The 17,551-nt window shown below is 40.9% G+C and overlaps 1 protein-coding gene across 2 annotated transcripts in view; it reads right to left on the bottom strand.

The window, feature by feature from the left end:
• The window catches only part of TAF2 (TATA-box binding protein associated factor 2), a 128,646-nt gene extending 111,921 nt beyond the window's left edge, over positions 1-16,725 (bottom strand). For both annotated transcript variants that reach the window (XM_089659051.1, XM_089659052.1), the window contains exons 1-6: positions 16,552-16,725; positions 11,190-11,244; positions 8,126-8,286; positions 2,301-2,419; positions 2,065-2,206; positions 1,583-1,814 (exon numbers count right to left, since the gene is read on the bottom strand). In XM_089659051.1, coding sequence (XP_089515177.1) covers positions 1,583-1,814; positions 2,065-2,206; positions 2,301-2,419; positions 8,126-8,286; positions 11,190-11,244; positions 16,552-16,604 — 762 coding nt within the window. In that variant the 5' untranslated portion in view covers positions 16,605-16,725. The remainder of the gene's footprint in view (positions 1-1,582; positions 1,815-2,064; positions 2,207-2,300; positions 2,420-8,125; positions 8,287-11,189; positions 11,245-16,551) is intronic.
• Positions 16,726-17,551: the final 826 nt, after the last annotated feature.

Genomic DNA, 17,551 nt, shown 5'->3' with positions numbered 1-17,551 from the left:
ACCTGCATCCCTCAACAGACTCCAAGAAAAAGATTTTAGGGTAAGCACAAAGGATCCTATTTTCTCTCATATCCATGAAGGGACACAAGAAGTCTTTCACCTTCGGGACATCCAAAAGCTGTCCAACAGAGTAGTGGGCAAGACAGAAAACAAACTTTAAAAGACCCAACATAATCAATAGAGAAAAAAAAAAAAAAAAAAAAAAAAAAAAAAAAAAACCATAACTGAGAACTGTCCACAGCTCAAAAGCCGCCCAAAGAAAATGATGCCCAAAGTTGGCATCAGATGAGGCTGAATGGCAGACTGTAGACTGAATGGCAGCCTTGCATAGGAAAACTATACCGATGCCAGAAAGATCTAGAAAACACTCACACAGACAGTGAAGTATTTCTTTATACGTTTTGAAAAGGATGAAACCTATCTTTAGACCATAAGATTGAAAGCTGTATTATCTGAACCACTCAGGATGGTGCAACAAGAAACTGAATCACCCAACAAGGTACATTCAGGATTACCAAAAAGGAATCCGTGGCTGAGAGATAGATTCACATCCTGCACAGCAGGCAAACAAGGAAGAGAAGCACCTCTCCGAGAACTGGAGACAGACATAATAACTGAAGTCAGTGGATGGCATCAGTGCTCAGTTCCTTAGCGTTAACCCCTCCACTGTAAGAACTGGTGGATAGCAGAAATTTTAAAAGGTGTCCCCATGATCTGAGTGAAAAAGAGGTATCTCCGAGGGCTGAGCCCTGATCGGCATACTCAATCCTCAGAGACGGGGCAAGCGTTGAAGCAATGCCACAATCTGGACTTGGAAAGCTCTTTCTGGCTAACTTGTTACCAGAACAGGGTCTAGAAAGCGCCACAGAACCCAGTGCCTTTAGATCATTAACAGGCTGGCCCCACAATGTCCAGTCCTGCAGGATCTGAACTAGGCACTCAAAAAGCCAAAAGCTGAGGATGGCTCCGACAGATAACAGCAGCAAAATGACCCACTCTAGTAATGATGTAGAGAAGACTTTTCATTGAAGCTAAAATGTTTAAAAAAGAAATAATATGCTAGCAACGTTAGATTAGAGTTTTCTGAGCAGAAGCTGATAGTGGGAGGGGTTATCCTACAGTTTTTTGCTTGTAGTGTTCAGTCCTCTTAAAAGTGGCAGTATAACCCTAATGTCAAAAGGTTTACTTTGTCCCTCACAATGGACGAGAAAGAAAGAAAAAAAAAAAAGTTTATTAAATCAAGCAAACCTTTTGTGAGCTACAACTCAGAAACCTCTCACTCACAAGTGACAGAGGGTAGAAAGGGCAACATACCAAGCAAAACATGGATTATGGCATGCTGGAGTACAGGTGCATTCCCTGCTTCTGCAACAGTGGGTTGAAGTGCCAGTCAAAAAAAAAAAAAAAGGAATAGCAGCCAATTGAAATGCTGTTTATGCATTACAACATACAGTAAATTGCCCTTTTTGCCTGACATTAAAAGCCCAATTCCACTTAGAGGAAATGTGTTAAACAACTGCAGGCCTACATGGTTTTAAAGCACAATAATATTTTATCAACAGATCAAGTAGAATATTCATACCTCATGCATGTAAGGATCCACTAGAATCTCAAAAGGTCCAACAGCCAGAGAAATGTTAGGAGATGCAGTTGGAATGGCGAGGGTGTAGTGGAAGGTCTTCTTTCTCATGTCGGGGGTGTAAACGGTTTCCACGAGATCACCATTGGACACAGCCACCATGGCGGCATCAACTGTGAACTCCATCTTCCATGTGCATAGCTCTGAATAGGAGTCCACACACGGGAACCAAAACCTAACAGCAAAAGAACACAGTGCTCAGATTTCAACCCAGAAGACCGGCAGCAGTGCAGACTTTTTGGAAGTCATCAGCAGAGCAGACTATCTTCAGGAGGACAGCTCTAGAGAGAACGTGACTATTGCATTGTAAACTGTATTTTTTATTTTTACACTATGGGGCAATTTATTTGTAATTCATTTGTAAAAATGGAGTTTTGCTTTAAAATAAATTGAATGTAAAGCCAGCCAATAGGACCATGGCTTACCTGGTTGAATTCTGGTATCCATAGGAAAAGACATGAGCCCCTCTCTCTGCCATACTGCCCTCCACATTGGGAACAACAAAATGAAGGCCACCTTTTGGCTGGTCCAGTGAGAACTCAATGTAAACCTTCAATACTTTTAACTCTGCAGAAACCAAAAAGGAATACACAAGCAATAAATATAAATAAAAATTGTCACAAGCATAATAGAACAGTGAACTAGTCGCATTTTAGATTACCATCAACATGTTTCCACAGTTCTGATGGTACTTTTATGCAGAGTTCACCATTTCCAGCATCCGGGTCAACTGCACTGACAGCTGCTGCGTAGGCATTGGAAAAATAATTCAGATTTCGTCTAAGAGAAAAGTAAGCAGTCAAAATTAGATTTAAAAAGTAAAAAATATTTTTAAATTCTTTATTCATATAGCTAATCATGTTTTGCAGAGTGCACAAACCAGTTACATCATCCCTTAGTTGTAATATCACAGACACAAAATGTAGACGACAGGTAATCTACTGCTATATTTTCGAATTGTGGAAGAACACTGAACAGGCTGAGGAATCCCAAGGAAATATGGAATGAGAATACAAACTCCAAATAGACAGGATTTCTCGGTCTACGTTCACAGTGATGTGGTGCAGAATTCAGAGAGATTCCTGTGATCTCCCACACCACAATCGCATTGTGTTCATGCAATCTGCTGCGGGTGCCAATGTTAAGTTAACACTCCAAAAACAAGTTGGAGTGTGATTGCCTGAACAGTATCGCATGGGTGTGAACACCAAATGAAAACAGAGAGAAAAAGCTTAAGAAAACTAAAGCAGCCACCACATCTAATGATCGGTAAGCAGCAATATATTACATTTTTGGTTTAAGCTCCTTATATACATACACAGATGGCATTCTAAAAGAAACAGGTATTATTGAGCTGAGCATTCATTCAGGCAAGATCATTCATATGAAGGACATTAGCAGATAACAGTCAAAAGTTAGGATGATTTTTTTAAAATTGTATTCATTGGGCCACTTTAATTTTCCGAACAACATCACGTCTATTGTTTTATCAGAAGATGACTGCAGGCAGTACACACTTTCTGTTCCTGGCTGCATTGTCCCAAAATTATCTTGTTCCGTCACATGTCTTTTGAAAATATGTTATATTATCAGCCGAGAAGACAGTTACTGTTTATGAAAAATAAGTTCCAAGTCTAGCGAGCAGAATCTTATGTCTATGGGTGGCTGTACACCATCTGTAATCAGTAATCCAACATCCTTTGCGGAGTATCTGGCTCCCTCCAAACTTTCCAAGCATCAGGGTCCGCCAACATTTCATGCCAGCAGCAGAGTAATTATTAAAGAAGTCAGAACACTGATAGTGTGGGCACTGACACAGCTTTAGTGTGCTGCTGCTGGCAGGAAGACATGGTCTTGGCGTCGTCACTGTACCCTCAATCCTTCTATAAATGGAGGGATTATTGATGGAAGTGTTTTGGTAAATTTGTTATGGAACCCAGAAGGCTGGTGTAAATCCAACAAAGTGAGCACATTATAAATTACTTCTCAGAAAAAAGGTCACACTCATTAAATACAATCTCAAATTTACTGGTTTTAAAAAGGGAACCAATCATGTTAACAAAATAATCTTAGTTATATGAACAGACATGCAATCTGGTTTTAGTCTTACAAGCACACAGTTCCTTTTTCTACTGTGCTTTCAGATTTGGGACATTGATATAAAGTAAGAATAATCAAGCCCCAAGTGTCAGGAAGATAGGGGAGGGAAGCTTCAAATATTTCTGCTAATAGAGTTAGAAGAACAGTATGCTTCTGCACAGAGATCTATATAATATCAAACCCTCTAGATCCTTGATGCCAAACCTACAGCCCTCTTGAGGCACTGACGACAACATAAAACCAGGATGTTCTCTCTATGTAGTTTGAGGATATTTAAAAATGGCAGCTCCAGAATATAAAATGAGAGGATGGATGCCACTCTAAGCTGTCCCTCTAGTCCGGTGTGAGTGGAGTGGCCACTCCACTCACACCGGATTCCAGGGACAGGGTAGAGCAGCATCCATCCTCTCATCTAGTACAGTGTCTGGAATGACTCACAGATTCTGCTCCCACTACCCCCTTCCCCATCAGCAGGATGATTTCTTCTTTGGCTTTCTGGCTTGGAGTGGCGTCACAAGTCCTTACATGTGGTATGAGCTCCAGAATACAATTTACACAGAGAAGGCAAACAAAGTCAACACCTGACTAGGGGCTCCATTCACAAAGCGGTATCTACTACTATATGACATAGGGAAAAATACCACTTAGCATTCAAAAAGTGGTATGCTGTATTTTTCTGACATATGCTGTATTTATCTCATGAAACCATGCGGTAATTTATCTTATGCCATATCCAGTGGGATGGATACAGTGGAGAAGAACTGTAACCTCTCTCAGATTTTATTGCTAATAAAGAGGTTAAATTGTTTAAAAACTGTAGAAAATATGCCAACTTACTAAGTCAATATGGTCCCTTGTAACATATGTATTATTAAAAAAGAAAAAAGGAAAAAATAAGTAAATACATATCTTTATAAAATGTCAAAATATTGAATGAAAATAGTATTTTCCTTTAGTTTTGCTTTCACTTTTCTCAACCTTTTCAACACAGAGGAACAATAGAAATAACTTTCCGGTCTCAGGAAACCCCTGATAAAAATGACTATCTACAATTCATGATATGTCTGAATTACCCCCTTATAGCTAAAAGTTCAATGATATCAGTGGAAAGATAGCTCTAAAAAGAATTGAAAAAAGTAAAGTATCCCAACTACATATGACATATGTTCTAACAATGGATTGGAACACTGTGATATGCATGTATATTATACTATGTTTGGAGTGATTTGGAGTCTTTTTGCAGCAAATGGTGTATATGCTTGTATATACACAAAAGTCTATGAAAATCTGGCAACTTGACAGGAAAGAAAATAAGTATATTTTACTACATGTAATGGAGTGGATTTACTAAAAGCACATACATGGAGCACTTTGCAAGCTAAGTTGCTCCAGAGCTTAGTAAGAAGGGAAAGCTCTGCTGTCTTCCATTATCCAATCATGTGCAAACATATATGCTGCTTTTTTCTTTGCATGTGATTTATAAAGCAAATCTTTACCTCATGTACTAAGCTTTGGTGCAACTTGCAAAGTGTACAACATATTTGCTCTAAAAGTAGAACTATAGGCAAAACATTTTTTCCATTTTGGATAGAGTAAGAGAGGATTATAACCCCTATAAAGTTTTTTTTTTTTTTTTTTTGCCATCTGTGTCCCATTTGGGAGATTTACCTTCACTTCCTGTCCCATAGTCAAACAGGAAGGGAGAGAAAATCCCTGCAAATTAAAGGAATTCTTTGCGGATCCCCAGTTCACAAGAACTACTGCCCCCATTGGAAGATTTCCCCTCTGTTACGGTTCTGGGGACAACCCAAAATGTACGATTTTCTTTTAATTTCACTTCAAGGATCATGGTAAACAGGACAGATAGAAAAGGGAGAATCTCCCAAACGGGGGCATAAACAGCAATAAAAACCCGACAGGTGTTCTAATCCACTTCCACTCAATCCAAAACTAAATGTTTTTTCCTTAGTCATACTTTTAAGTAAATCAACCCTAATAATTTCCACATTTTCATATTCAGGTTTCTTTGCATTACTCGAGAGAACTGATCCAAAAAAGGAGTAGACCACTGAAAATTGGGGATTATATTTTTACATTCCTTAAATACTGCCTGCTTGGACCACTACTTAATTACTGAATGCATTTAAATTACTTATTTATTTCTGTGAATCGACTTGAACTTCTTTTTATGCGGTATTTACTGAGCAGTTTGCAGTTTGCGGTAAATACCGCAAACCGGTATAGTGAATCGCATGCGATATTTAGATAAGTGTGTCCAGAAACCTAAATACTGCATGTGAACTGCTTTGAATAGAGCCTAGTTTTACGAATAGCAAGTTGTTTTAACTAGATGTCAGCCCTAATCAAGTGATATTTTGTTTGTTAAAGAACTATCATACAATTTTCAGGAACTGCAGAGCAAATCCCCCCTTGTTATAAAGATGAGGAGCGGGGGGGGGGTTATTTCTAACAAACTTCCAGGCCTAGGGTCACAATGATGCTCTTCCATGAATACAGTACAGTAACCAAGCATTGTTACTCTAAGACAGGAAGTGTGTTACTGGAAGGATCACAAAGTGAAAACAAAAAAAAAAAAAAAAAAAAAAAACACAAACTAAAAAAGCAGCCACCACTTCTAAGGACTGGTGAGCTGTAGTATACAGTATTGCATTTCAGTTATTGGTTTAGGTGCACTTTAAAGAGGACATCCATGCCAGAAATTAAAACATCTACTTCCTTGTTCCTCCCTCTTACATATTTGCAGACAGCTTCCTGTTTGTCATGGCACACACCTTTTTTTTTTATGTAGCCCAACACTTTGATTCTTTGCCTAGGGGAGGATGACAAAGTACTTGACTCTCCCTTTCCCCACTGCCTCCTGGGATGTCCATGTCACACCTCTCAGGAGGCAGTGCTGGATGAAGTATGGTACAATTTGGATGCCAAATTGTGAGACACTTACATTATAGATCAATGCACATGTTTACTGGCACACCAAGGATCATCACGTATCGTCTACAGCTTTTGTAGTAGAAAGATCACATCACAAAAGACCAAGTGCAATACTTTGGAGCTGCACAGGATCTCTTCATCAGGCAAGCGTGGATCCTGTGTGGCTCTGAATCATTGCACTTGGTCCTTTGTGATGTAATTGTTCTGCTATAAAAGCTTGAGACGATACTTGATGATCCTTGGTGTGCCAGTAAATATGTGCATTGATCTATAATGTAAGTGTCTCACAATTTGGCATCCAAATTGTGCCATACTTCATCCAACACTGCCTCCTGAGAGATCCGTGGCATGCTGTCAAATATGTGCATTGATCGATGTCTCTAGCTGGAAGTTGCTACAGCACCTGCTAATTTTGAGCCCATTCCAGGAATGTGTGCAATAGGAATATTGACACCAAGCCCACACGGCACATAAGGCATTTGTCTGGCGGTCCAAGGCTGCCTGGATAGGAGGGGCAGCATACAGAGGAACCGATCTGTCCATTTCCCTCCTGCCACCACTGAATGCCTGCTTCTCCTTCTCTCCCTCCTGCTAGCATTCAGTGGCTGCAGGAAAGAAATGGATGGATCAGTTCCCATATCTGCCACTTCTCCTATCCATCTTCTTTCTGCTGCCCCCAGGCCCTTGTCCTCTCTCCTGGTCTCCCTGTGCTTTCCCCTGGGCCCATGTGTGCTCTCTCCCAGACCACCTTGCTGCAGCGCTGCTGGGTTTCCCCCTCCCCTCTCCTACTAGCTGCTGCGGGAATATGTCAGGATTGAAAGCGGGGAAGGGACTGGTAAATATGTCATTTAGCAGCCCCTTCCTTGTCTGATGGACCGTTAGTGATCAGTACTGATCACTGACTTTGTCCATTTATAACTGAGGCATAGTGAAAGGTGTTTACTATACTTCAGTTTATGAATGAATGGGAAGCTCTTTACAGAGCTATTCCTGTCCATGCATTCTGTGCTGCTGAGGCTGCAGAAAAGGAGAATCTCACGAAATCCCCCCCTCAACGGGGCTCCTATAAGAAAAAAAAAAAAATAAAAAATAAAAAAAAAAAAAAAACTACTGACACCAGTGGTGGAAGTACCAGGGACGCAAAGGTCGCACTTGCGACCAGGTCCTGGTGTTCCGCCACTGGGCTCCAAGGTAAGAGCCCCAGGGCTTGGGGCTGCTCAGTCTAAAATGCCCAGGCCTATTTTTTGTCCCAGTCTGGGCCTAATTGACACTAACTTAATACACTTATTAGAGAGACAGTATTTATCTTTGCATAGATAAGGTGAACTTTCAATAAAGTTTTCTGACCACTTTAAATGGTCCAGTCTTCCTTGCACAGTAAAGCCAGAACATGCAGCATTCAGATGCACGAGAAGAGAAAATTGTTGCACTCACTGTTTGGACTCGTGGTGACAGACTTCCAGTGTGGGGTCGTTGTATATGAATGCTGCCTCCAGCTCATTCACTTTCACTCGGTATATTCTGCACTGTTTACTGTTCAGCTTGATTCTGTTCAGATTGGCCACCGTAGGGAATATTGTTAACTCCACATATCCCTGAGGAAAGACACACAGGCAATTATTAACATTTACTACATCCATTGCAGGCTTTGATCACTTAGGCCAAACTCACACACACCCCCTATCACCTCATACAGGATAACGGAGGCAAGGCCACGATATGAGAGGTAAATGGATACTACTGAAACTTAAGGAAGAAATCCAGTCAGGACTAAAATCATCAGTAAAGGAACAATAGACATAGGTGGGGAAATGACTAAACAGGAGAAAAAAAAAAGTTTCATTCCCATCACAGGACCACACACACTACACAACATTACAAATGAATTAAAGGATAAATTCACCTTCAGAACATGCAACATGTTCCAGTGCCTGCCTTCTCTCAACCTGATCCCCCCCCCCCCCCCCTGTGACAGCAGGTAGGGATCCTCTTCCCCGCTGTCAGAATTTATAAACAAAGAGACCATGCCCACATGACCGCTTCATGGATTTTCTGAGTCCTTTGAATTAATGATATACAAGCTTGCAGTCCTCAATGAATTACAAGAGCGCTTACCAGTGCCCATGCAGTTCATTGAGAACTGCAAGCCATCGGAATTCTTCCTGCAATTCAGTAACTGCCTGCCCATAGGAGGTACAGGCAGACAGCTGTACTGAGTGTTTGCAGGATCCTGACATTGACCCTGCAATCCGAGGATTATGGGTGAAATTCCTTAGAGGCTGCAGGGTAAAAAAAAAATAAATGCACATTTTGATTACCTGCAAAAAAGCTGTGCATTTTTTCCTTATATATATATATATATATATATATATATTAAACTTATCTCCTCAAAAAAAAAAAAAATTATGTATGCCAGAAAAACTTTGCCAGGTTTTTACTTTTATGTGGTTCCCCATCACTGACTCCCGATAGAATTTTTTTTTTTTTTTTTAGAGAGGAAGTGGGAAAAAAATCTCTAGGACAAAAAAAAAAAAAAAAAACACCAATTTTTTTTTTTTTTTTTTTTTTTTTTTTTAAGTAGAGTAGAAAAAGACTAGAACCCTCATCAGATTTGTATTTATGTCTGTTGCAGATTATTTTCTCACTTCCCATTTAGTGAAATCAGCTGTCACCAGGACAGCAAAAGAAAAGCCCCCTAATGTAGGCCCAGATAGCAATAAAATCCTCACAGTGGATCTAACCCTTGTATACGCCATCCAAAATTTGTTCCTTCCCCAACCTTAATATTTAACCCAACTACTCCAATTACGACAACCCCTAACACAAACTCAAAGAACGAAAGACGTGATATATTGCAGCTTACTAGTTTCAGATATGGAGTTGACATTCTTTTTTTTTTTTCAGGCTTTTTCTCCATTTACTTTTACCTGATGATCCTGCCAGTAACACACTTACTGACTGTTACCAAAGCCGTTTTCACCAGTGAACTATAGAACTCCTTTTCTGTAGGGGGTGATTCTGTAGCCCTAACACACTTTCTCTCTTTCAGTGACAACACTGCTCCTCCATAGATGCAGTACAGTGAATGAGCAATGTGATGCTAAAACAGGAAACGTGTTGCTGGCAGAGACCATAAAGCAGCCACTAAGAACTGACAATGGAAAATAAATATTTTTCTATTGGTTTGTATCAATCAAATCTGTAATATATTGCAGTTTACCAGTTCTTAGATGTGATGCCTGCACATTTAGTTTTTTGCTTGTTTTGCATTTTTAACCAAGTTCTTGCCAAAAATTCCACTGTCCTTGTAACTACCTGAGCATGTTCCCTATATAATGGATATGAGAGGAGTTTATAGTCTAAATAAGGTGAGCAGCCTAGGGTCACTCTAGAACAGGTGGTGTGTTTCTGGCAGGATCAATCAAGGAAAAAAAAAAAAGATAGAAAAAAGGAAAAGAATGCAGACCCCACATCTAAGGACTGGTATGCTGCAATACATTACATTTTTGAGGGGTTAAAAGTTACTTCACCTTTTCAGGAAAAAAAAAAAAAAAAGGAAAGAAGAACACTGTACTTACACCCACCCCCATTTCCATCCCTATTGGTAATAAGCTGTTGAAGTGCATGCAGTTGCTGTAGCAGTCCAGAGACATAAAATCCACACTTCTACCCACTTTCTTTCTGCAGTGCTCCCTGGACAAAACAGAGTGACCCTCAGTGCCAGCACTGACCAATCAGAATCGTTCTGCTCCTTCCTGGAAGCACTGCAGAAAGAAGGGGGAGAAGAGCAGGAATTGCTCATCATTGATGGAGGTAAGTACTACGAGGACTGGGGGTGGGAAGGGTGTATGGTGTTAGTTCATCGTTTCTGAAAAGGTGAGCTTACAGTTTAAGATGCCTTACCTAAATATAACTAACAACTCTAAACTTCTACAGTGTGTGTGTGTGTGTGTGTGTGTGATCACAAGGTTGTTTACACCATGCATATGCAATGAAAATTAATGTACTCCCATTTCTTTTGCATGTAAACATACCTGGAACACATGTGACTGCAATGCAAACTCGTGTACCTGTGACTGCAATGCAACCTTGTGATCACACACACACACACACACACACACACACACACACACACACACTGTAGAAGTTTAGAGTTGTTAGTTGATTTTACAATGTCGAAAAAACAAAGAAAAACATAAAATTCCTAAATTATGCATGTATATAAAAACTGAACACATGCAAAATGACACCTCAATGCACTTCCAACAAACATGCATTGCAGCGCTACACGGAGCACAACACACTACTGTGTTTTGCTGCAATGGAAAAAAAAGGCGTATGTCTGATTTTTTTGTCCACTGGCGAGTTGGTCGTATATTTTCTTTACATTTAAATCTAATGACTATGATTTTAGGTTTATAAGGGAAAATCTTTCAAACACCCACCAGTCAGTGGAGAACATTTCATTGTAACAACAAGTATGAAAAGAGCTACTTACAATGACAGATTTCCTCTGAAAATTAATATTGCTGATGCAGACTACCTGGTGAGTCGTGTAGAGAGAAGAAACAAAGTTATTCACACATTACAATATGAGTGCAACATATTATATACAAGGGGAAGGATATACATAGATATTACAGGTATGAGTAGAGTTAAACCTTTAAATAAAATAATAAATGCACATTTCTTGCAGGTAAAAATGTGCATTTATTATTATTTTCTAAAGAGCATTGTACCTGCAATCACAGGAAGATCAATGGACTTCCTGAGCACTCACCAGTGCCCTCATAGTTCATAGAGAACTACAAGCCATCAGCAGCAATGGATGTTGATACTTGTAGGCCCTCATTCGCAGGAAACCCGTGTGGAGCCCTGCACGGCCATGCCATTTTCAAATTACGACAGTGGGTGTGGGAAGAAGATCCCCCATCTGCGGTCACAGGGAGGACGGGATCGGGGGTACCGGGGGTGGGGTTAGAGGCTGCAGATGCTGGAACATGTTCCAAAAGTGAACGTATCCTTTAACAAATACAATGCTCAGACAGGTAAGTATGTATGGAGCATAATATACATATCACATGGTAGGTAGGAATGTATGGTACACATGTGTAAGTGGACTCTATATACAGTGCCTTGAAAAACTATTCATACCCTTTGAAATTTTCCACATTTTGTCATGTTAAAAACCAAAAGGTAAATGTATTTGATTTGATGTGATAGACCAACACAAAGTGGCACAGAATTGTGAAATGGAAGGAAAATGATAAATGGTTTTCAAACTTTTTTACAAAAAAATTTGTGAAAAGCTTGGTGTGCATTTGTATTCATCCCCCGGAGTCAATACTTTGTAGAACCACCTTTCACTGCAATTTCAGCTGCAAGTCTTTTTGGGAATGTCTCTACCAGCTTTGCCCATTCTTCTTTGCAAAATAGCTCAAGCTCTGTCAGATTAGATGGAGAGCGCCTGTGAACAGCAATTTTCAAGTCTTGCCACCAATTCTCAGTCGGCTTTAGGTCTGGACTGTGACTGGGCCATTCTAACACATGAATATGCTTTGATCCAAGCCATTCCATTGTAGCTCTGGCTGTATGTTTAGGGTCATTGTCCTGCTGGAAGGTGAACCTCCACCCCAGTCTCAAGTCTTTTGTCCTGTATTTGGCTCCATCCATCTTCCCATCAGCTTCCCTGTGCCTGCTGAAGAAAAGCATCCCCACAACAAAATGCTGCCACCATGTTTCACAGTGGGGATGGTGTGTTCAGGGTGATGTGCAGTGTATGTTTTCCGCCACACACAGCGTTTTGCTTTTAGGCCAAAAAGTCCAATGTTGGTCTCATCTGACCAGAGTGTCTTTTTCCACGTTTGCCGTGTCCCCCACATGGCTTCTCGCAAACTGCAAATAGGACTTCTTATGGCTTTCTTCTTGCCATTCTTCCATAAAGACCAGATTTGTGGAGTGCACGACTAATAGTTGTCCTGTGGACAGATTCTCCCACCTGAGCTGTGGATCTCTGCAGCTCCTCCAGAGTTACCATGGACCTCTTGACTGCTTCTCTGATTAATTCTCTCCTTGCCCGGCCTGTCAGTTTAGGTGGACAGCCATGTCTTGGTAGGTTTGCAGTTGTGCTATACTCTATTTTCAGATGATGGATCGAACAGTGCTCCGTGAGACGTTCAAAGTTTGGGATATTTTTTTATAACCTAACCCTGCTTTAAACTTCTCCACAACTTTATCCCTGCCCTGTCTGGTGTGTTCCTTGGCATTCATGATGCTGTTTGTTCACTAATAATCTCTAACAAACCTCTGAGGGCTTCACAGAACAGCTGTATTTATACTGAGATTAAATTACACACAGGTGGACTCTGTTTACTAATGAGGCGACTTCTGGAGGCAATTGGTTCCACTAGATTTTAGTTAGGGGTATCAGAGTAAAGGGGGCTGAATACAAATGTACGCCACACTTTTCAGTTATTTATTTGTAAAAAATGTTGAAAACCAATCATTTTCATTCCATTTCACCATTATTTGCCAGTTTGTGTTGGTCTATCACATAAAATAAATTTACATTTTGGCTGTAATATGAAAAAAAATGTGAAAAATTTCAAGGCATTCGAATACTTTTTCAAGGCACTGTACACAGACAGGTAAGCATGCATGTATCAGCAGGTAGGTGTGTGTATATATATATATACAGTCATGGCCGAAATTGTTGGCACCCTTGATATTTCTCCAGGAAATCATGTATTTCTCACGAAACGTATTGCATTAACACATGTTTTGCTATACACATGTTTATTCCCTTTGTGTGTATTGGGACAAAACAAAAAAAGGGAGGAAAGAAAGCAAATTCGACATAATGTCACACAAACCTCCAAAAATGGGCTGGACAAAAGTATTGGCACCCTTTCACAACTGCGGATAAATAAGAATGTTACAAGCATGTGATGCTCCTGTAAACTCACCTGGGGCAAGTAACAGGTGTGGGCAATATAGAAATCACACCTGAAAGCAGATAAAAAGGAGAGACGTTCACTTAACCTTTGCATTGTGTGTCTGTCTGTGCCACACTAAGCATGGACAACAGAAAGAGGAGACGAGAACTGTCTGAGGACCTGAGAACCAAAATTGTGGCAAAATATCAACAATCTCAAGGTTACAAGTCCATCTCCAGAGAACTAGATTTGCCTTTGTCCACAGTGCGCAACATTATCAAGAAGTTTGCAACCCATGGCACTGTAGCTAATCTCCCTGGTCGTGGACGGATGAGGAAAATTGATGAAAGATTGCAACGCAGAATAGTCCGGATGGTGGATAAGCAGCCCCAAACATGTTCCAAAGACATTCAAGCTGTCCTGCAGGCTCAGGGAGCATCAGTGTCAGCGCGAACTATCCGTCGACATTTAAATGAAATGAAACGCTATGGCAGGAGACCCAGGAGGACCCCACTGCTGACACAGAGACATAAAAAAGCAAGACTACAGTTTGCCAAAATGTACTTGAGTAAGCCAAAAGCCTTCTGGGAAAACGTCTTGTGGACAGATGAGACCAAGATAGAGCTTTTCGGTAAAGCACATCATTCTACTGTTTACCGAAAACGGAATGAGGCCTACAAAGAACAAAACACAGTACCTACGGTAAAATATGGTGGAGGTTCAATGATGTTTTGGGGTTGTTTTGCTGCCTCTGGCACTGGGTGCCTTGACTGTGTGCAAGGCATCATGAAATCTGAGGATTACCAAAGGATTTTGGGTCGCACTGTAGGGCCCAGTGTCAGAAAGCTGGGTTTGCGTCCAAGATCCTGGGTCTTCCAGCAGGACAATGACCCCAAACATACGTCAAAAAGCACTCAGAAATGGATGGCAAAGAAGCGCTGGAGAGTTCTGAAGTGGCCAGCAATGAGCCCAGATCTAAATCCCATTGAACACCTGTGGAGAGATCTTAAAATTGCTGTTGGGAAAAGGTGTCCTTCCAATAAGAGAGACCTGGAGCTGTTTGCAAAGGAAGAGTGGTCCAAAATTCCGGGTGAGAGGTGTCAGAAGCTTATTGATGGTTATAGGAAGCGACTGATTTCAGTTATGTTTTCCAAAGGGTGTGCAACCAAATATTAAGTTAAGGGTGCCAATACTTTTGTCCAGCCCATTTTTGGGGTTTTGTGTGACATTATGTCATATTTGCTTTTCTGCCTCTGTTTTATATTTGTTCCAATACATACAAAGGGAATAAACATGTGTATAGCAAAACATGTGTTAATGCAATACCTTTTTTGTGTGAAATACTTGATTTTCAGGAAAAATATCAAGGGTGCCAACAATTTCGGCCATGACTGTATATATATATTTATTTATTTATTTTATTACACACACACACAAACCTTTATCAGCCATAGCTTTAAGACCACTGACAGGCAAAGTGAATAATATTGATTATCTCATTACAATAGTATCTGAAATTGGGTGGGATAGATCAGGCAGCAAGTAAAAAAAATGTTGTTCATGAAGTTGATTTGTTGAAAGCAGAAAAAATGGGCATTGCAGTTTGTTGTGTAAGGGGCAGGGTAGCTGCAGACCAGTCAGGGTGCCCATGCGGACCCATGGCCACAGCCACAAGTTCCTACAATGGGCATGTGAGCATCAGAACATTAAAAGAAGGAGGCTTGTTCTGCTGAATCACATTTTCTTTTACATCATGTGGATGGCTGGGTGCGTGTGTCACTTACTTGGGGAGGAGATGGCACTAGAATGTAGTATGGGAAGAAGGCAAGCCGGAGGAAGCAGTGTGATGCTTTGGACCATGTACTGCCGAGAAACCTTGGGTCCTGCCGTTCATGTGGATGTTAGCTGACATGTACCACCTACCTAAACATTGTTGGTGACCAAGTACACACCTTCATGGAAATGGTATTCCTGTTGGCAGTGGCCTCTTTCAACAGAATAATGATCCCCCTGCAATACTACAAAAATGGTTTGATGAACACAACAAGGTTGAGGAGTTGATTTGGCTTCCAAATTCTCCAGATCTCCATCCAATCAATCATCTGTGTGATTTGTTGCAAAAACAAGTCCAATTTTTGGAGGCCCCACCTCACAGGACTTAAAAGATCTGCTACAGACAGCTTGGTGCCAGATACCACAGCAATCCTTCAGAGGTCTAGTGGCATCCCTGCCTTGACAGGTCAGGGCTGTTTTGTTGAAAAAGGGGGACTTAATCAATATTAGGCAAGTGATCATAAAGTTATGGCTGATCGGTATGTGTACATACTGTACATAGACACATATAAGCACACAGTAAACATGTATATGTGGTTCCCATATACACAACTATTCAGACAGTGGACTCTATACAGACATTACAGAGGTAGGTATGTACAGCTGTATTCACATTCAGTGTATATGAAACACGTAAAAAAGGCATTTTTTGCCATTCAACTCAGAAACGCCCTGCAAATGTATTTCACACTTGTGGTGCCATTCATTGTCAATGGCAACCCAAGCATGGGGAGCAGACGTGCAGGTTTGTTTCATTGTGCTACAATGAGGTATATAGTGTATACAGGGCTACAGAGGGAGGTGTATAGTGTATACAGGGCTACAGAGGGAGGTATATAGTGCATGCAGTTACAGAGAGAGGTATATAGTGTATACAGGTTACAGAGGGAGGTATAGAGTGTATACAGGGTTACAGAGGGAGGTATAGAGTGTATACAGGTTACAGAGGGAGGTATAGAGTGTATACAGGGCTACAGTGGAAAGTATAGAGTGTATACAGGTTACAGAGGGAGGTATAGAGTGTATACAGGTTACAGAGGGAGGTATAGAGTGTATACAGGTTACAGAGGGAGGTATATAATGAATACTTATAGTTTGTATGGCCGGGGGCTCTCGAAGCCCTTGTCTCCCTTCTTCCTGTTCATGGCGACAGTGTCCTCCCACCTCTGCTCCGCGGCTTGGCCCCGTTGCTATGGAGACCAGAGACACTCAGCTCCCTGTTCCGCGCTCCCTCTCAGAACCGGCCATGAGCATAGGCAGCAACACTTCCGCTTCCGCAACGCGGAGACCTCGCGAGACGTACGTGATTCCTGCTTGGGCTCCATCTTTGAATTGGGAAAACAGCGTCAGCTAATCCCATTCCATGCTGACACGTTTGTCTGTCCTCTTTATGGGGTGACCGATCCGGCAGGAGTCTCTTACTATGGGATGTGTTACTCACACAGGAGAGCTGACTGCTCTGGTTATGTATGGAGCAGAGACATGGAGAGAGATTTAGAATGATTATACAGGTTACAGGGTTAGGCTCCGAGCACACTAGCGGGTTTTTTTACGCTAAAGAAATGTTGGATAACCACTTGCCTTCCAGTGAATTCCCCCCCCCCCCTTCCTGATGAGGCCATTTTTGTTGCGTTATGGAACTTTATTACATTAACTGACAATTGCACGGTCATGCAACGCTGCACATAAATTACATTTGTGTCCTTTTCCCCCACAAATAGAGTTTTCTTTCGGTGGTATTTGATCACCTTTGCTTTATTTTTTGTGCTATATACAAAAAAAGACAAACAATTTTGAAAAAAAAAATTTGTGACTTTTTGCTATACAAGATATCCAGTAAAAAAAATTAATTACATTATAAATTTAGGCCAAAGTGTATTCACATGTCTTTGCTAAAAACGAAATCCCCATATGTGTAAATTAATTGGTTTATGTAAAAGTTATAGCGTCTACAAATGGTGGTATATATACTGGGATTTTTTTTCTTTTATACTAGTAATGGCGGCGATCAGCGACTTACTGCAAGACTGCGGCGGGCATTCTGACACTGGAGGGGAAGTGACTGTCACTGACCTCCCCAGTGACACCAATA

This window comes from Staurois parvus, unplaced genomic scaffold (genome assembly GCF_062004578.1).
Source record: "Staurois parvus isolate SC_StPar_1 unplaced genomic scaffold, SC_StPar_1.0 ptg000030l, whole genome shotgun sequence".
NCBI lineage: Eukaryota > Metazoa > Chordata > Amphibia > Anura > Ranidae > Staurois > Staurois parvus.
The sequence above is the reverse complement of the archived record's forward strand: the minus strand, read 5'-3'. Positions and strand labels throughout refer to the sequence as shown.